The 21,357-nt window shown below is 44.4% G+C and overlaps 1 protein-coding gene across 1 annotated transcript in view; it reads right to left on the bottom strand.

The window, feature by feature from the left end:
• Window positions 1–21,357, bottom strand: part of HS2ST1 (heparan sulfate 2-O-sulfotransferase 1) — a 219,351-nt gene that overhangs the window by 39,981 nt on the left and 158,013 nt on the right. The window contains exon 2 of the mRNA XM_075321015.1: window positions 6,283–6,521. Within this exon, the coding sequence (XP_075177130.1) occupies window positions 6,283–6,521 (239 nt within the window). The remainder of the gene's footprint in view (window positions 1–6,282; window positions 6,522–21,357) is intronic.

Below are 21,357 nucleotides of genomic sequence, written 5' to 3'. Positions count from 1 at the left end.
GGGGCAAGGTCAGGGGATGAGGTGTATAGCTGTGTGTCATCAGCATAAAGATGGTACTGGAAGCCAAATCTACTGATGGTCTGTCCAATTGGGGCAGTGTAGAGGGAGAAAAGAAGAGGGCCGAGGACTGAACCTTGAGGGACCCCAACAGTGAGAGGAAGAGGAGATGTGGAGCCAGCAAATGATACACTGAATGAGCGGCCAGAAAGATAGGAGGAGAACCAGGAGAGGACAGTGTCCTTTATGCCGAGTGAGTGGAGCATAGCGAGTATGCAGACTCACACAAGCGTGACAGGCACTAGTAGAACTGCCCACCGGACGCATGAAATTATATAAAAGGCATAAAATACAAGTTGCACTGACTCTTACCAAATAAACCTATAGATTGTACTCCACTTCTCCTCCTCTGTACCATGCTGTCTATAGATCGGACGGCATGTACAACACGACAGGGCCCAGCTAATATAAAGCCTTCCCTCCCTATTATGTAACATTTTTCTATTAAACAAGTTGCCTCCCTCACTTGTAACCATACCTAAACCCCAAAAAAATGAAGAAAAAAAAAAAAAAAGTTACTAAGCTCCCAAAACTGAAGTCCGTTAGTGTTATTGGGGGAGGGCACAAATAAATTGCCTTCAATTAGCCAAAATGGAAAGCCTCAGCAGCCCCCCAATAAGAAGCAATAGCTCTAACAGATATGCCGCTAAAAATATTCATCCGGGAAGATTCACAAATGCAAATTTGCGCCAAAACCAGGAGTGGATTCAAAAACAAAGAAGGATTTATACATTCCTCCGGATACACGTCTGGCTCCAATCCTCTGTGAATTTTGAGCCTTAGGTCATGTTCACACAGGAAGGTAATGCTGTGGAATTTTTATCTGCAGGTCGACTCCTGACATACCAGGCACATTCTAAGATTTACATATTTTTTAGGATTTTAACCTTTGCAATGCAAAGCAAGTCCTTAATACTAGCCAAAATCTGGCACAGGTTCAGGATAAAAAGAAATAAAAAAAAATAAAAAAATAATACACCCCATGTGGACATGCCCCAATGATCGTTAGAGGGAACCTGTCACCAGTTTTGGGTCCTATAAGCTGCGGCCACCACCAGTGAGCTCTTATATGAAGAATTCTAACATGCTGCATATAAGAGCCCAGGCCACTGTGTAGAATGTAAAAATCATTTTATAATACTCACCTAGGAGGTCGCTCTGGTGCACTCCAGTGAGATGGGTGGCGCCGTTCTCCAGGACCAGCACCTCCTCTTTCGGCCATCTTTGTCCTCCTTCTTCTGACGCTTGACGCGTCCTACATCATCCACATCACCGGCATTAAGGTCCTGCGCAGGCGCACTTTGATCTGACCTGCTCAGGGCAGATCAAAGTATTGAAGTGCGCCTGTGCAGGACCTCAGTATCGGCCTGTGTGTATGACTTAGGACGCATCATGCACCCTGGCTACAGAAGAAGGACGACAAAGATGTCCGAAAGAGGAGGCGCTGGTCCTGGAGAAAGGCGCCACCCATCCGACTGTTCTGCACCAGAGCGACCCCCTAGGTGAGCATTATAAAGTGTTTTTTATATTTCTACACAGCGGCCTAGGCTGTTATATACAGCATGTTAGAATGTTGTATATAAGAGCCCACTGGTGGTGGCCGCAGCTTATAGGGCCCAAAACTGGTGACAGGTTCCCTTTAAGAAATTGTTATAATTTAATAGAGAAACTGTCACCGGATTCATGCCGCCCGAACCATGTGCAGTAAGAATCAGACCCTGGATAATGACTGTAGATAGACCTGTCAATCACCTGAAAAAGTCATCTAAGGCTGTGCCGGACTCCTGTCATCCCCGGCTGGATCTTCAAACTATACTTTCTTATTTTTCCTGAGAATGCGGAACTTTTCGGAGAGAGATACACCTTATTTGGCTGCAATTGCAGAACTAAGCAGATTCATCCCGCCCGCGATTTAAGCAGCGTGAATCAGGTGACGGGTTCCCTTTAAGTACAGTCAAGGCGCGAACGCTCAGGGCATCCTCCGTACACCTGCTCCTATGTATAGATATTAATAACCAAAATTCATGCACATCTCCTTTAAAATCACCAGGGAGAAAATGGAAGAGAATAATAAAAATAAAACCGTAGCAGTGCCCAATGTGCTGCTGACTTGCTGGTAACCTCGCAGCACCTGACACAATGATGTATTACGATTGTATCCGACGCATAAACCGCTGACAGCTTGATTCATTTTAATATAATAACATTGCATATTTTGGCATATCAATTGTGCAGATATTCAGAAATAACCGCAGCCACGGAGAATATGCTGAACAACCAACACCTTACCAACCCGAGTGCTGCAATTAACAATTAATATCCTGCTGATCGCAGAATCTCACAAAGTGTTAATTATCCAATTCCTGATTCCTCAGTTTGGAATCTGTATATGGATCGAAGTGTTCTGTTACGGATTTTACCTCTGGACCTGCTCTCCTGATTAGCGAGATACATACTGCCGCACAATGATACGCAGACCTTCACGTTATATCGGCTGATGATTGCAACGCACTCGCCCAAAAAAGAAGACTGATAATCCGATTGGAGGGAGTCTTCATATACAAGTGATCAGAAGTTTCAGAAAACACAATGCTCCCGCGCTACTGACAATTTGTATAAAACGGTAAGTTAGGTGATGGGTGCAGGAAGAAGAGGCCACGAGAGTCTAAAACAAAAAATGGTCTTTAGATTTGGATTTGCATTCTGCTGCAGCAACAAGTGGTCAACCAGCTAATGGGAAGACCATGAACTGTCGCCACACACAAATGATAATCAGATTTTTTGACCTGGACTCCATTGTTGGTCGTAGATATTAACGGAACGTTGGCTGGACCAGGTTTTGGCAGGATTATGGGAGGTGCCTAGGGGGCTTGATACTCCCTAGATGATGGCAGATGTCGGGAAAAGCAAGATTGACCCCAGTTGGATCTGAAAAAGTCTTATTCTTTATTCCTGGATGGGAAATTCTGCTGCCACGGATCTATAATAATGGAGACTGATCACTAGTGGCTGCAAAAATAGCGTCCCTGAAGGACATGGAGAAAACCTACGAAGAGACTGGTGACCACAGTGTCCTTTTCAAAGGTTCAGAATTTGAAGACTTTACTAAGCAACTCTCCACCGCATCACTTTGTGACATGGGAGTTATTGCTTTTACCCAAAATACCCCAACCCAGCCCTGAACTTCCAGCTGTGAAAGAAGATGTATGTATCACATGGTTTTACCAATTTCTGTTATCTAATTTTTCTTTAGTATGCAGGATTATAGGGGGTGGGGGAGGAGGTCATACCTGAGCTGCCATTAACAGCTTTCCAGAGATCAACTTTACTGAAGCCACAAGGACTATAGGAATCAAAAAGGTCCGTGGAGCCTCTGGTAGGAGTCTCGACACGGAAAATAGCCAGATATCCCTCCGGTAAAGACATAGCCAAGGAGTGGCTCTTTTTAGGAAACCACCATAACCACCATATTAAGTGGCCCTTTTAGTCAATATCTAGCTCTTGACGGGTTTAAAGATATGTCAAGGGAAATACCAAGGCCAGGTATGCATCCACAGACCGCTGTTTCGGGGTATTGCTCCTCAGATTCTGGCTAGGTTCGAAGCAATGCCTAGTAGACCAGCAAGACAAAACAATCACTGATCTCGGGGAGACCAGCCAGAGAACACACTGCCGGCAACCAGCGAGGGCGCTCAACACAGTGAAATCCTTGGTGCACTGCCCCCTGGGAAGTATGCAAATCAAAAAGGTCCATGGAGCCTCTGTTAGGAGTCTTGACATGGAAAATAGCCATATATCCCACCGGGAAGGACCTAGCCAAGGAGTGGCTCTTTTTAGGAGACCACCATAACCACCATATTAAGTGGCCATGGTCTACTAGGCATTGCTCCAAACTAGCCAGAATCCTACTCCACACTGATGAGGGGCAATACCCAGAAACAGCTGTCTGTGGATGGATACTTGGCTGAGACTATAGGACGTGAGAGCTGTTCATTGCCTATGGGAGAGTGTTCTGGGCATGCGCTGTGATCTGTGCAGAGGTCACTGTGCAGGGAGAGGGCGGTGCTATGTCAGTCTGAAGACAGAATCTGATTTTAGTTATATATTGGTGATGCCCTTCATTGAAATTCTGAAAAATTACCAAAAAAAAGTACAAAAAAATATTTTTAACTTAAAAACTTGAGTGGTTTTCAGATGTCACATTCTCTTCCACTTGAACAAGCTCAAACCCAGGTTCTTTGTCAAATTTGAAAAATATTCACAACTAGCTAAAGAATAATCCATTCCCTCCAAGTGATCTCAATAACAAAGGACGATCGGTGGACAGTAGCTCCTGAAAAATATTGTATTCTAGGAATTTACTCTGTCTTTTTTATTTTTTTTTTAAGAAGTTTAAAATAATAATAATAATAATAATAATAATAATAATAATAATAATAATAATATAATGCTATTAAATTACATAACTCTTTACATACAATCAGCAACAAGGTCCCCATTGGGGCTCACAATCTAAATTCCCTATCTGTAGGTCTTGGAGTATGGGGGGAAACCAGAGGAAACCCATGAAAACACATTGGGAACATGCAGACTCCTTGCAGATGGTGTCTTTGGTGGGATTTAAACCCAAGACCCCAGCACTGCAAGACTACAGTGCTAACCACTGAATCACCATTCACAGATGCGTAGTGATACAGTAGTTGCAGGTCGATTCGCAGGACCCGGTCCCATCGGTCATGTTGATCTGTAGCCACTGGATGGGAACCGCTAGAACCTTCTCCAACAGGCGGCATCTGCAGCTCTTCTTTTGATTAGCCGGCCTGTCGTAACATCAGATGTGCGTCACCACAACTAACATCTTAGCAGGCTGGCTAATCAATAGAAGAGCCGAGGATGCCTGAGAGGTAGGAGATGGTTCCCAATACTCCGGTCCAGTGACTACATATCACTGTTGTGGCTGATGGACCAGGACCTGAGAATCAATTCACATCAACTCTACATACTGGATATACAACACTGGGAACACTACATAAAACCATGGCAGTAAGGAATCAACAACGACCAGGAAAGGTAAAGGGAACCTGTCACCAGATTTGGGGCCTATAAGCTGCGGCCACCACCTGTGGGCTCTTATGCAGCAGTCTAACATGCTGTATATAAGAGCCCAGGCCGCTGTGTAGAACATAAAAATCACTTTATAATACTCACCCTAAAGGGTCACTGCAGTGGAGTTGGGTCATATGGGCGTTTACGTTCTCCGGTGCCGCCACCTCCTCTTTCGGACATCTTTGTCATTCTTCTTCTGAAGCCGGGGTGCAGGACTCGTCATAAGTCATCCACATTCGCCAGCATTGAGGTCCTGCGCAGGCGCACTTTGATCTGCCCTGAGCAGGGCAGATCAAAGTATTGTAGTGCGCCTGCGCGGGAGAGGCGAGTGCGTATGACGTAGACGCGTCATGCACCGCGACTTCAGAAGAAAGATGAAGATGGTCGAAAGAGGAGGCGCCGGCACCGAAGAACGGAGACGCCCATATGACCCAACTCCACCGCAGCGACCTCTTAGGTAAGTATTATAAAGTGATTTTTATGTTCTACACAGCGGCCTGGGCTCTTATATATAGCATGTTAGAATACTACATATAAGAGCCCACTGGTGGTGGCCGCAGCTTATAGGCCCCAAATCTGCTGACCGGGTCTCTTTAAGATCTAAGATGAAGACCCCACACGTGGCAATCATAAGTGAGGTTCCGTAAAATGGGGTCTTACCCCTTTAAAGTTTAACCATTTCCCCTAGTACTTGTATATTTCTGTATACTGTTCTTCTGATTATTCCCAGAGGATGGTGGCATTCTGACAATTTGCTTTTAATTTGCAAATTCTACTAAAAATGACATGCAGAAAGCGGTTGCTCTGGCAATACCTACATCGAACAGCTATATATAGAGCAGTGTTCGCGAATGTCCCCTACAGTGCATAATGAAGAACAAAAAACTCTCCACAACGGCTTTGCCCGGAATCATGATGCTTTTTTAGGCAGAGCAACGACGATTATATAATCAGCTTTATGAGAGACTTCCACACTTTATTTTCTCATTCACCGATGATATTAAAAGTTCATTTCTCCAAGATTTCCTACAATCGATACCTAGGACGTCCTCCAACATGATCAAACTTTGCGAACAAAAAAACAAAATGTTCAGCTTCGTGGTCACCAAACGTTCTTACCTGGTCTTGAAGCGACATCACGGGGTTATTTTTGGTTGTGTTGATGTGAAGCACGTGATATTTGTTTTTTGCACACAGGTCATAGGCAATGTTTGTGAAGGAAGTGCTGGCAGTCTTAGGAACCCTATTGTATATAATCAAAATGTCGTCGTCCTCATCGAGCGGAATGTCTTGTCGGGATCCGTCCATGGAATGGCGCTGTTCTATTTCCCGGACTTCGTGGCGTGCGATGGCCCTCTCTGAAATACACAAGTATGGAGGAAGATCAGAGACACTGACACTTGGCTGAAAAACATAGTAGCTTAGAGAATAAATCAGACCATACACGGCGAGGCTGGGCAACTCCACAATCATAGATGTTATGCTAAAAGCATGAGGCGCAAAATAAAAAATAAAATTGTTCTCTAGAGAATACAAAAATTGTACAATTTGAGGATAATTCCCTTCCACTAGAATAATTATTTGTTCATCCTTACTTGGTAGAATCTATTGTATTTGGGAACATCTGCCCAACAATGCAGGACGCAATAGGAAACATTCGGAGGGCACCAAGTCGTGTAGTTGGTACAAGGTCCTTCCTTCTCCAGATAATCCGCACTGACGAAGATCAAGTATGGCAAAAAGCCCTCATATGGTGACTATGGAGACCCCTGTTTTCTATATACAGTGCTGGCCAAAAGTATTGGCACCCCTGCAATTCTGTCAGATAATATTCAGTTTCTTCTTGAAAATTATTGCAATCCCAAATTCTTTGGTATTATTATCTTCATTTGTCTTCAATGAAAGAAAAAAAAAAATTTTGTCATAAAGCCAAATTGGATATAATTCCACACCAAACATAAAAAAGGGGTGGACAAAAGTATTGGCACGGTTTGAAAAATCATGTGATGCTCCTCTAATTTGTGTAATTAACAGCACCTGTAACTTACCTGTGGCACCTAACAGGTGTTGGCAATAACTAAATCACACTTGCAGCCAGTTGACATGGATTAAAGTTGACTCAACCTCTGTCCTGTGTCCTTGTGTGTACCACATTGAGCATGGAGAAAAGAAAGACCAAAGAACTGTCTGAGGACTTGAGAATCCAAATTGTGAGGAAGCATGAGCAATCTCAAGGCTACAAGTCCATCTCCAAAGACCTGAAAGTTCCTGTGTCTATGGTGCGCAGTGTCATCAAGAAGTGTGGCTAACCTCCCTAGATGTGGAAGGAAAAGAAAAATTGACGAGAGATTTCAACGCAAGATTATGCGGATAGTGGATAAAGAACCTCGACTAACATCATAAACAAGTTCAAGCTGCCCTGCAGTCCGAGGGTACAACAGTGTCAACCCGTACTATCAGTCGGCGTCTGAATTAAAAAGGACTATATGGTAGGATACCCAGGAAGACCCCGCTTCTTACCCTGAGACATAAAAAAGCCAGGCTGGAGTTTGTTAAAACTTACCTGAGAAAGCCTAAAACGTTTTGGAAGAATGTTCTCTGGTCAGATGAGACAAAAGTAGAGATTTTTGGGAAAAACCATCAACAGAGTTTACAGGAAAAAAAAAAAAAAAAAAAAGAGGCATTCAAAGAAAAGAACACGGTCCCTACAGTCAAACATGGCGGAGGTTCCCTGATGTTTTGGGGTTGCTTTGCTGCCTCTGGCACTGGACTGCTTGACCGTGTGCATGGCATTATGAAGTCTGAAGACTACCAACAAATTTTGCAGCATAATGTAGGGCCCAGTGTGAGAAATCTGGGTCTTCCTCAGAGGTCATGGGTCTTCCACCAGGACAATGACCCAAAACACACTTCTAAAAGCACTAGAAAATGGTTTGATAGAAAGCACTGGAGACTACTAATGTGGCCAGCAATGAGTCCAGACCTGAAACCCATAAAACACCTGTGGAGAGATCTCAAAATGGCAGTTTTGAGAAGGCACCCTTCAGATCTCAGGGACCTGGAGCAGTTTGCCAAAGAAGAATGGTCTAAAATTCCAGCAGAGCATTGTAAGAAACTCATTGATGGTTACCGGAAGCGGTTGTTCGTTATTTTGGCTAAAGGTTGTGCAACCAAGTATTAGGCTAAGGGTGCCAATACTTTTGTCTGGCCCATTTTTGGAGTTTTGTGTGAAATGATCAATGATTTGATTTTTGTTTCATTCTATTTTGTGTTTTTTTCATTGCAAGCAAAATAAATGAAGATAATAATACCAAAGAATTTGTGATTGCAATCATTTTCAGGACAGAATTGCAGGGGTGCCAAAACTTTTGGCCACCACTGTATACAGCTGCTGAGCTATTTTTCCCAAAATGGGGAAAAGCTCCTGGTTTTAGTTGAGTCACATGGATTTTTTTAAATGACATTCACTATAATGTAAAATGCTGATCATGGAGACTTTAAAAAAAAAAAAAAAAATGTGAACTTAAAACTTGATAAAAGGGAGACTACTTTGGTATTAAAGGGGGGGTTTAAAGAAACTTTATCAGCAATTTTTTGCTATGTAATCTGAAAGTAGCATAATACAGGAGCAGAGAGCCCGATTCCAGGGATGTGTCACCTGCTCAAGCAGCTTGCTGTAGTTTCAGTACAAACCAGTGCTTCATCAGCAGGAGATTATCATTGCAGGACAGGCAGAACAGTTAATTGTGTAACCACACCCCCACCACTGATGGGCAGTTTCCTGTGTACACTGTACATTGTCAGCCAATCAGTGGTGTGGGCGGAGTTACACAGCTCAGTACTGCTACATCTACAGCACAGAGATTGAATCAAAATTGCACCAAGCAGCCTAGTAAAGGCACATTTTTGGAATCAAGCTCTCTGCCCCGACATTATGCTGCTCTCAGATTCCATACCAAAACCTGATGACAGATTCCCTTTAAATACCATAGACATCCTTCAGAAATTAAATGACCAAAATAAATCAAAATCAGTATTTTTTGTGAATGCACTTTTCCTTTAAAACAGCAACAATTAGGCTATGTGCGCACGTGTGCGCTCTGCACCGCACCTAAAAGGTGCGCTTCAGAGCGCAGCTGAAAAGCTGCGTTCTGAAGCGCATGGTGCCGACAGAGAATGTGCGCTCTGCATGCTGCCTCTCCCTATAGACCGCATGCAAACCGCACGGAAGTAGTGACATGTCACTTCTTAGAACGCAGCAATTCGGGCAGCAGACGAATTGCTGCGTTCTAATATGCCACGTGCGCACGGCTCCTGCACAATCTCCATAGACTGTGCAGGGGACGCAGGACGCATGCAGTTACGCTGCGGTGCATAACGCAGCGTAACTGCATGTAATACGCACACGTGCGCACATAGCCTAAGGAGAGTCTGCACGCACCAATGAAGCATGGCGGAGGTTCATCATAAATTTGGGACATAAAGCCAATGTTATTAAGAACTATCTTCAGCATAAAGAACAAGGATTCCTGAAAGTGTAGATATGGCCCCACAGAGCCCTGATCTCAACATCATACAGTCCGTATGGGATAACATGAATATAGAAAGATTTACAAAAGATGACACCATAGAAGATCTGTGGCTAGGTCTTTAAGATGTTTGGAACAAGCTCCCTGCAGAGCTCCTCCAAGAACTGTATGGAAGTGGACCTATAAGAATTTGTGCCATTCTGAAGACAAAAGGTCGGATACAATAAATATTGGTTTCATAAGGCTGTGGGCTTCAACAGTCTGTTATACAGAAGAGCTTAGGATACACCAATCAAGGCAGAGGTCATGGTGATGTGAAGGGGAGGAGGTGAGCTGTGACCTCACCTATTGTGAATGGTAGTCCCCGTATAATCTACTGTATATAGAAGCATTACCTTTCATTATAATCCTGTCTGTAATGAGACTGCTGAAAAGTTACCTGTACAGAGCAGGAACCATGAGTGAAAATTCCACGATTTCTGATTTTTTATTTTTTTTTAATACAATAGTTGTAAAGAAAATTGAAGAGGGAAAAAAAAATAAAATTTTACTTAAATCGGATTTACACAAGTTAATTTTCTTTGCTGAAATCAATAGTTATTTTATAAAGCCTTGAATATTCTTTTAATTATAGTGTACATGTAAGCACATAATAAGGTTTACCGTTGACAAGAAATCAACAAAGCTATTACCCCACGGCTAAATATACTGTCTAAACATAATCCCCCCTGGGATTTAATGCCACACTTCGCAAAATGAAAAACAATTCATCGGAGAGGCGTTTAGTGCAACCTGCTACGCTCAACACTCGGTCCCCACGGACGAGCATCTCCAGGCTCCATCCACCGTGCAACAGCTACCGAGATACTGTGCGGCTCCAAAACTAATTTCTCGCTTTATAATTCATTTACCACTTTAAAAGAGAGCGATTCCCAAAGAAACAAGTTATTCCCTTATCCACCGGAGAGCAGTCAGACCCCCAGTGATAGAGATGAGGACTGTGCAGCCCCTTCCTAAAACAGCCACGGCTCCATTAATGGTCTATGGGACTTCCAAACACAGCGCTCGGCTTTTAGCGAGTTGTAACACTTCCATATACAATGAATAGAGCAGGGGGCGAGCATGGGCATCTCCAGAGCCCCAATAATTGAGATCGCCAGATGTCTTAGAGGGAAAGCATGTCCAACGCCAGTGCCCCAATAATAAAAATTGCCAGAGATCTTAGCAGAGAGCGAGCATGTGCATCTCCAGAACCCCAATATCAAGATCGATGAGAGTCCTAGCAGAGGGCGAGCATGTGCATCTGCAGAGCACCGATATCCAGATCAGTGGGGGTCCTAGCAGAGGGAGAGCATGTGCGTATCCACATCGATGGGGGTCCAACAGAGGGCGAGCATGTGCGTATCCAGATCGCTGAGGGTCCTAGCAGAGGGCGAGCATGTGCAATCTCCAGAACCCCAATATCAAGATCGATGAGAGTCCTAGCAGAGAGTGAGCATGTGCATCTGCAGAGCACCGATATCCAGATCAGTGGGGGTCCTAGCAGAGGGAGAGCATGTGCGTATCCACATCGATGGGGGTCCAACAGAGGGCGAGCATGTGCATCTCCAGAGCCCCAATAATTGAGATTGCCAGGTGTCTTAGCAGAGGGAAGGCATGTCCAACTCCAGTTCCCCAATAATCAAAATTGCCAGAGGTTTTAGTAAGAGAGAGAGCATGTGCATCTCCAGAACCCCAATATCAAGTTCGCCGAGAGTCCTAGCAGAGGGCGAGCATGTGCATCTGTAGACCACAGATATCCAGATCAGTGGGGGTCCTAGCAGAGGGAGAGCATGTGCGTATCCACATCGCTGGGGGTCCAACAGAGGGCGAGTATGTGCAATCTCCAGAGCCCCGATACCCAGATCGCTGAGGGTCCTAATAGATGGCGAGCATGTGCATCTCCAGAGCACAGAGATCAAGATCACTGAGGGTCCTAGCAGAGGGCGAGCATGTGCAGTCTCTAGAGCATCGATATCCAGATTGCACATGCTCGCCCTCTGCTAGGACCCCCAGCGATCTGTATACATGCTCGCCCTCTGCCAGGACCCCCAGCAATCTCCAGAGCCCCGAAATCCAGATCGCTGACAGTCCTAGCAGCTGGCAAACATGCACATCTCCAGAGCAAAGATATCAAGATCGTTGAGGGTCCTAGCAGCTGGTGAGCATGTGCATGTCCAGAACAAAAAATATTCAGATTGCTGGGGGTCATAGCAAAGGGCAAGCAAATGCCTCTCCAAAGCCCCAGAGGGAGAGCATGTGCTTAGAGATCGCTGGTGGTCCTAGCAGAGGGTGAGCATGTGCAGTCTCCAGAGCATCGATATCCAGATCACTGGGGGTCCTCGTAGTTGGACCTCCTGCAATAAGCAAGGTGGATAGGGTAAAACTTATTGAGTCTTCTAGAGTGAAGAGATTCCTTTTTACATTCATAAAATTACCATTTTTAATTGGGTCGTCCCATCTAAACCCTTCTGTATTAAAGTGCAAATCTTGTTAAACCTCCTAATTACTATATTCTCAGTTATTTGCACATTTCACCCCGGCATTTTGCCATTTTATAGCACTGGTGGGCACAGCTATGGTGGTCACTCACCAATATAGGACGTCACCTACAGCTGGGGAAGGAGAAATCGGAGGATCAGAGGTTCTCATCAGCAAGCTGACGTCAGATTGTTCCTCTAGAGAAGTCTTTCTGCATCTGAAGCTGGATTTTACTATGGGTTATGCCAACCACCACTGATCTCTGTAGCCTATTTGCACATTTCACCCCGGCATTTTGCCATTTTATAGCACTGGTGGGCACAGCTATGGTGGTCACTCACCAATATAGGACGTCACCTACAGCTGGGGAAGGAGAAAACGGAGGATCAGAGGTTCTCATCAGCAAGCTGACGTCAGATTGTTCCTCTAGAGAAGTCTTTCTGCATCTGAAGCTGGATTTTACTATGGGTTATGCCAACCACCACTGATCTCTGTAGCCTACCCCTATAAAAGGGGTTTCTCTGCATTTTACCCCCATGAGCTGTTATTACGGCTGCATAGGTGAAACGCCATTTTTAACATGTAGTCTTTATCTCTATGTGGAATGGCGGTAAGTACAAAGCTTGCCTACAGATCTGCTCAGAGGATATGCCATAAATGTCTGACAGAAACCGGTCCTATATCTGCCTAGACAACGAGGCCCCATCTCATCACCAGGAAAGGAAATGGGGTACCTAGCTGTTTGTATTTACTTTTTGCTAGGATCTACCAACCCCAGTAAGCACCCTCTAAGTCCAAAGTCTGGGTGGTACATGGGCATCGGTGCAGCAGGTGGGTGAAGGATGCAAGGCACAGACTGCCGAGAGACTGGAGACCACTGAGAGGTGGGTGCCATATTAGAAACTGTAGGCAAGCAGGTGACGTCCTGAAGACCACAGACTGGTGGGAGCGATCATGGAAACCGCAGATAGGAATGTTATGACCCAATGACCACAAACAGGTGGGTACAATATTAGAAACCACAGGCAGGCAGGCGATGTCCTGAAGACCACAGACAGGTGAGTGCGATATTGGAAACCACAGGCAGGTGACGTCCTGATGACCAGTTAGATGGGTACAAGAATAGAAAGCGCAGATAGGCATGTTATGGCTCGATGACCACAAACAGGAGGGTGCAATAATGCAAACCACAGGCAGACAGGTGATGTCCTGAAGACCACAGACAGGTGGGTACAATATTGGAAACCATAGGCAGGTGATGTCCTGAAGACCACAGACAGGTGGGTACAATATTGGAAACCATAGGCAGGTGATGTCCTGAAGACCACAGACAGGTGGGTACAATATTGGAAACCACAGGCAGGTGATGTCCTGAAGACCACAGACAGGTGGGTACAATATTGGAAACCACAGGCAGGTGACGTCCTGAAGACCACAGACAGGCGAGTGCGATATTAGAAACCACAGGCAGGTGATGTCCTGAAGACCACAGACAGGTGGGTACAATATTGGAAACCATAGGCAGGTGATGTCCTGAAGACCACAGACAGGCGAGTGCGATATTAGAAACCACAGGCAGATTCTGAGCAGGTCAAGGAGCAAAGACCAACTAGGAGACTTAGAAACACTGAAGTCTTAATACCAAGACACAGGCGAGTGTCTTGGTGAGCCTTCAAAGAGAATCAGTCGCCACGTGTTTGCTCCCCCATCTGAGAGCAGCATAATGTAGAGATGTAGAGGCAGAGACCCTGATTCGAGCGATGTGTCCCTTACAGAGCTGTTTGCCGTCATTGTGATAAAATCAATGTTTTTTTCTCTGCTGCAGATCTAGCAGTTTTACAGAGATCATGAATATGATGGACTACCTGCAGCATGCCAAGTAGTCCTCTAGTGATGATTAAACAGTGATTTTATCTATACTACACTAAGCAGCCCAGTAAGTGATACATCACTGGAATCAGGATCTCTGCCCCTACATTATGCTGCTCTCAGATTAGGTGGCAATAATCTGGTGGCAGATTCCCTTTAAATAGGCCTGGACAGATGATCACAGTGAATCATCTGCAAAGCCGGACATGGAGCATAACAGAGTCTAGTGGACAGGGGTGAGGGACGAAAGGCACAAGTCCAGGTCAGGTGAGTAATATGGGAGCCCCAATGCTGGATCTGTTCTCCATTGCCAGATGGAGTATTATTCACAACTGATAGGATCGGGACCCAATGATGACATTTTAACACGGTGGCTCAGTGGTTAGCACTGCAGTCTTGCAGCACTGGGGTCCTGGGTTCAAATCCCACCAAGGACACCCTCTGTAAGGAGTTTGTATGTTCTCCCCGTGTTTGCGTGGGTTTCCTCCCACACTCCAAAGACATACAGATAGGGACTCTAGATTGTGAGCCCCAATGGGGACAGTATTGCCAATGTATGTAAAGCGCTGTCGAATTAATAGCGCTATATAAATGAATAAATTATTATTATCTTTTGAATATCCCTTTAAGTCTGTATTTCGAGATCACAGAGTAAATCCTTCACTTGAGCATTATAATTTTAGCTGGTATAATAATGTAATATTTTTTACAGCATCCATTATGCAGGATTTTCCCAGTGTCATTTTTAATCGTCCCAACAAAGTGATTATTACCCAATAATCAAAACATTCCGTATTTAATTAACACCATGTGTCATAACAAATGCTTCCAATGTGAAAACGCATTAAGAAAATGTCAGATTGGGAAAGATGCAAGAAAACGTAAACAGCGTCTTGAACTTTCTAAAGCACTTTCTCACCAGACGAGTACATTGTGACATTTTACCCGGTAATTTCTAACCCACGGGAGAGCAGATTGTCATTTATTATGTACAGCTTGGCGTCCAATTACAAATCCGTTTGGCATATATTTTCTTTTCATTATGTTCTGTAGCCTTTAAGTTATTAACATCAGCAAAATGGGAAAAGTGTTAAAATAGATTTTCCATACCGTCTGCGGCAGCCGCTTCTTCATACTGACACTGACCGCGGAATCTGCTATTACCAATGACATTTTAGGAGCACGACGATAACTTGGAATATTCCATATAAAAAAATCCTGAAAGTCTAATAACCTATTGCAAATTCCTATTCCCCCCATAAGTCCCAGTAGGCAGTGCCCAGTCTGCCAGCATGATTATTCACATCGTTAAGCCGCTATTGCTTACCCTTCAACAGTCCTTTACCCACAGTGAAAGCATACTACTATTTACTTGCACTTAAAGGGGACTGGTATGGAAAAAAAAATAAAGCCACCAAGACAAACTATTTGGTAATCTCCAGGTAAATACCATTTAAAATAGGAGCAGCAATCTACATTGGGAATGCAGTTGCAGGGCAAAAATGAAGTTCTATTCTCCCTGCAGCTGCTCGACTGCAGTAATTGTGGTGGTGCAGGGAGCCATTATATCATTGCTCTCTCCCCCGCACCTTGACTCACATGCTACTCTACACAGCCACATGCGGCAGGGCACGCCGTCAGTCAAAGAGCAGGGGGAGCGATTACAGAGCACTCACCAAGGAGGCACTGGGGCTCTAACAGTCACTGAGTGCACAGTAATCACTCACCTGTTGACGGTTTTTTGGTTGACCTACCATAGACCATTTTTGTTAACTAAAAAACACTATATTCTTGGAACACTTCAAAAGACCGGCTGTTTTGTAAATGTTATGATCCAGTCATTCAACCATCACAGACTGGCCTTGGTCTAAGTCTGGTTAATGTGTTTATAAATTACCTGGACAATGGTATTATTGGGGAACTCATAAAACGTGCATATGATACAAAGACAGGAGGAGTAGCCAACACTAGAGAGTAAAGAGCGCGTATTCAAGAGCATCCTACATCTGCGTAAAAGAAATATAAAAAGCAAATATAGTATGGGAGGAATAGAACTAGGTGACAGAACTGGGGAAAAGGACTTAGGCATAATAGTAGATGGAGCATTCAACATGAGCCAACAGTGCAGAGCTGCAGCTAAAAAGGCCAACAAAATTCTGGGATGTATCAAGACAAGCATTGATTCTAGATCAAGAGAGGTCATTATCCCCCTATATTTGGATCTGAAAAGTTTATGACCTGGCTCTCCGTATATGGTGGACTCAATAGAGTCGTGCACAGGAGCTCAAATAAGAATACCAAAATTGGCACTTTTAATTATTATTATTATTATTCCCCTATACTCTGCCCTGGTCAGACCCCACCTAGAATACTGTGTACAGGTCTGAGCACCCCAATTCCAGAAAGACATCGATATATTGGAGCAAGTCCAGAGAAGAGCAACCAAGATGGTAGAAGGTCTGCAAACCATGTCATATGAAGAACGGCTAAAAGCTAGGGATGTTTAGTTTGCAAAAGAGAAGGCTGAGAGGAGACTTAATAGCGGTCTACAAATATCTGAAAGGTAGTCACAGTGCAGAGGGAACTACTCAATTCTCATTAGCACAAAGAAGTGCAAGAAGCAATGGGATGAAACTAAAAGTAAGGAGATTCAGATTAGACATTAGGAAAAAGTTTCTAACAGTGAGGGCAGTCAGGGAGTGGAACAGGCGACCACGGGAGGTGGTGAGGGCAGTCAGGGAGTGGAACAGGCGACCACAGGAGGTAGTGAGTAATATAAATAAATAAATATAAATATTGTATATATATATATATATATATATATATATATATATATATATATATATATATATATATATAACACACACACGCACACACACACACGCACACACATATACACACACACATATACATATATACACATATACACACACACACACACTTTATATCTAAAAAAAAAATAAAAAATCAAGGAGCCCAGTAAGCGATATCACATCACATCACTACTAGATTCTGGGTCCCTTCCCTTATATTATGCGGATCTCAGATTAGGTGACAGACTCCCTTTCAAATGAGAGCAAAGACAGATCTAAACCCAGTGTATCCACTCCATGGCCCATTCTGTTCAGAGAGGATATCTATCCAGAATAATTAACAGAACCAACGTTTTCTCAGGTTTGGGTTTCACCCTATGGGGATAAGGGTAGGCATGGCGAGTACAGAGCTGATTACACACAGCCCAATTAATATGCAATATTTCCCTATAATATAATGCTTATATTTTCTTTTTTTTGTCTCCAAGTGTGCATTAATCAATAGCAACTTCACAGGAAGGTAAAAATAGTTGCACTCCAGGGCCCATCTCCGGCTAATTAGCCACCTCCTGGTGCTGAAAGGTTAAGCCATAAAACAGGGCAGAAACATTATTTTTAGTCCGCCAGGTCCTGAAGATCAACGTACTTAACGACATAAATATGTAATAACACCGCAACGAGGCATAATAAACAAATTAGTAGATAGAAATGTCAACATGTATAAACGGATAGAACAATTACCGCAATAATCTCGTCTTCTAACATCAAAGGAGCTGAAAGGTACAAGCTACAATAAGTAAAAACTGTTCATGCATTCCCCACCGCTCCAGTGCTGGAATCACCCCTCATAATGCTCCCAGCAGACGTCCAGGGGGCTTCTCTGACCATGACCCCGCACCATTTATTCTCCAATTAGGGGAAAAATACAGAGTACAACAATATCAAAATATTTTGTAAACACAGAAATAATCAATATATATCTAGATCAATCTCTATCCCCATCCCTCTCTCTATATCTATCCATCTCTCTACCCATCTACCTATCTGCCTCTCTCTTTCTATCCATCTCTATAATATTATATATATATATATACATACATACATACATACATACATACATATATATATATATATATATATATATATATATATATATATATATATATATATATATATATATATATATATATAATCTGCAGGGGGTTGAATACTACTTGTAGGCACTGTATATATATCTTAAACAAATCTTTACAAACACATGAAATGACGCAAGGTAACAACTTAATCTGCAAAAGATCAGTCAGATATGGTTTAAAGATCGAGATTTTTTTTCAATGTCTGCATTGGGTAAATCTTAGGAAAAAATTGCCATATTGGGGCTGCAATATTACGAATAGCATGGCTTCTTACAATGAAGCTCAGCCTCCTCTGCTCTTCTGTAAGGCTGCTTTCACACATTCGGTTTGTGCTGAGCGGCACAATCCGGCTCAAAAACATATGCAACGGATGCAGCGAAAAAAAATGGAACCGTTGCATAAGTTTTTCCATGCGGCCCGTCCGTGTTTTGACGGATGTGGCTTGATACTGAGCATGCGCAGTGCAAAAAACCGCATCCGTCGGCTGGATGCGGTTTTTGCCGCAGGACGCCGCTTCCGGCGTCCATAGGCTTGCATTGTGAATCGCGCCGCATCGCGCCGGATCCAGCACGATGCTTTTTTTTTATGTCGCACAAAAAAAACGTGCAAGGCAACGTTCCATCTGGTCGCTGCATGGGCTAAATATGCCGCATCCAGCAAAAAACGGACGCAACGCAAGGCCATGCAGCACAATACGGCGCTAATGCAAGTCTATGCGGGAAAAAAAAACGGTTGCGTTTTTTCTGCCCCTCGGCAAAAACCGGATGTGTGAAAGCAGCCTAAGTGAAGCTTTACGGATGCACCAGCTGCTCAGCTGAATCATGTCTGACAACTGGGATGATTGCTTGACAACCAGTTCTTGGAATAAAGCTGTGTATCCCTGTCTGGTCACTTCTGTATGATTACTCTGGTCTTTAACAATTCAAACTTACAATTAAATCTAGGGCCGAGATTGGATAGGAGACAGCAAAAGTGGTGCCAGAATGGATACTTATCACGGATTTAAGGGGTAGATAAGGTCTGATAGCATGGAGCCCCAATGCACGGACTACACCAATCTCTGAAAACAGGGGATCAGTTCTGCATCCCTGCAGACCAACTTCCTATTGGTTTGGGAACTGAACACATTCACATTAGGCACAATGAACAGAACAGACCCGATCTTTTACATTGAAGCATCTAATGTGCGTGTGCAAGGTCATTGTGAAGAGAGGGGGAGAAGTCAGCTGTGCCATCTGTTATTGGATCTTGTGTTATCAGCTTTGAAGAGAGGCGTTTCCCCATCACTGTAATTCTGCCTCTGACTATAGGGAAACTCCTGCAAACTCTTCCTGAAAGTATGAGAAGTATGAGTATAAGGCCGAAGTCACACTTGCGAGTGGCTTGCGTGTGACTCCCATGAGGCTCGCATCACATCACCCAGCACAGCCGCACATTCTCCTGACAGGAGCGGGTCACCTGCATGTATTGCTATGCAGCTGAGACACTCCTGCTGTCCGGAGACCACCCGATTCCAGAGAAGATCCATCATATCCCGTCATTACACAACCCACAAAGGAGGAGAGTGTCAGAGCAGCGTTTGTCACTTACCTTACAGAGTGATGTATGTGACAAATGCTGCAGCTCTCCCAGTGCCGTAAAGACAGAAAGTGATGGCAATGAGATGTCAGCGTGATACAGACAAAGCTCACCACATCACATTGAAAAAGCAGGTTCTGACCCTCTCTAGGGGGCATTTACCTACCCCTTCCCCTTTATCATGTTGCCCAATCTTAAGAAGGCAGTATCATAGAGAGGGGAAAAAATAGCAAACGCCCCCAAGAGAAGGATCTTTGGTTAAAAGGAGAAATGTTCCTAAACTTCTAAACTTTAAAAGCCTTGAACTAATGTGGAGAGAAAAACAAACACATATGAAATTATCCCCTCTGAATAAATGAATAATATATATATATTACACACACACACATATATTATTTTGTTATATATATATATATATATATATATATATATATATATATATATATATATACACACATATACATATACATATACATATACATATACATATATATATATATATATATACATATACATATATATACATACATATATATACACACACACACTAGAAGGTGGCCCGATTCTACGCATCGGGTATTCTAGAATTTACGTATTGTGTAGTTAATGTATGATTTTTGTTATATATATAGATGTTGTTGTGTGTAGTTACCAAGTGTTTGTGTAGGCGCTGTACATGTTCTGGGTGTTGTCTGGGTGTGGCGGGGGGTGAGAGCGGTGTTGTATGTGTGTTGCGTTGTTTGTGGAGCGCTGTGTGTCTCTCGCGTTGTGTGTGTGTGTGTGTTGCGCGGTTTGTGTGGGTGTGGTGTGTTTTGTGCAATGTGTGTGTTGTGTGGTATGTGCGTATATTTGTGTGTACCGCGGTGTTTGTGTGTTGGGTGTTGTGTGTGTGCAGCGTTGTCTGTGTGTGTGTGGGTGTCTGTGTAGGGCAGTTGTTTGTTGTTCCCAGTGTGTGTGTGTGTGTGTGTGTGTGTGTGTGTTGTGTGGTGTGTTGTGCGTTGTGCAGTGCGCGCGTGTGTTGGGGGGAGGTGTGCACTTCCCATCGTGCTCCATCCCCCATGCAGCGCACCCCCCATCGTGCTCCATCCCCCATGCTGCGCACCCCCCATCGTGCTCCATCCGCCATGCTGCGCACTCCCAAACGTGCTCCATCCGCCATGCTGCGCACTCCCAAACGTGCTCCATCCGCCATGCTGCGCACTCCCAAACGTGCTCCATCCGCCATGCTGCGCACTCCCAAACATGCTCCATCCCCCATGCTGCGCACCCCCTATCGTGCTCCATCCCCCATGCTGCACCAGCATCAGCCTCTCTACCCGCAGCATCAGCCTCTCTGCCCGCAGCATCAGCCTCTCTCCTCCCAGCATCAGCCTCTCTCCTCCCAGCATCAGCCTCTCTACCCGCAGCATCAGCCTCTCTACCCGCAGCATCAGCCTCTCTCCTCCCAGCATCAGCCTCTCTACCCGCAGCATCAGCCTCTCTGCCCGCAGCATCAGCCTCTCTGCCCGCAGCATCAGCCTCTCTACCCGCAGCATCAGCCTCTCTACCCGCAGCATCAGCCTCTCTACCCGCAGCATCAGCCTCTCTACCCGCAGCATCAGCCTCTCTGTCGCCAGCATCAGCCTCTCTGTCGCCAGCATCAGCCTCTCTCCTCCCAGCATCAGCCTCTCTCCTCCCAGCATCAGCCTCTCTCCTCCCAGCATCAGCCTCTCTCCTCCCAGCCTACCCCAGCCTCAGCCTCCCCCAGCA

The sequence above is a fragment of the Anomaloglossus baeobatrachus genome, chromosome 8 (genome assembly GCF_048569485.1).
Source record: "Anomaloglossus baeobatrachus isolate aAnoBae1 chromosome 8, aAnoBae1.hap1, whole genome shotgun sequence".
NCBI lineage: Eukaryota > Metazoa > Chordata > Amphibia > Anura > Aromobatidae > Anomaloglossus > Anomaloglossus baeobatrachus.
The sequence above is the reverse complement of the archived record's forward strand: the minus strand, read 5'-3'. Positions and strand labels throughout refer to the sequence as shown.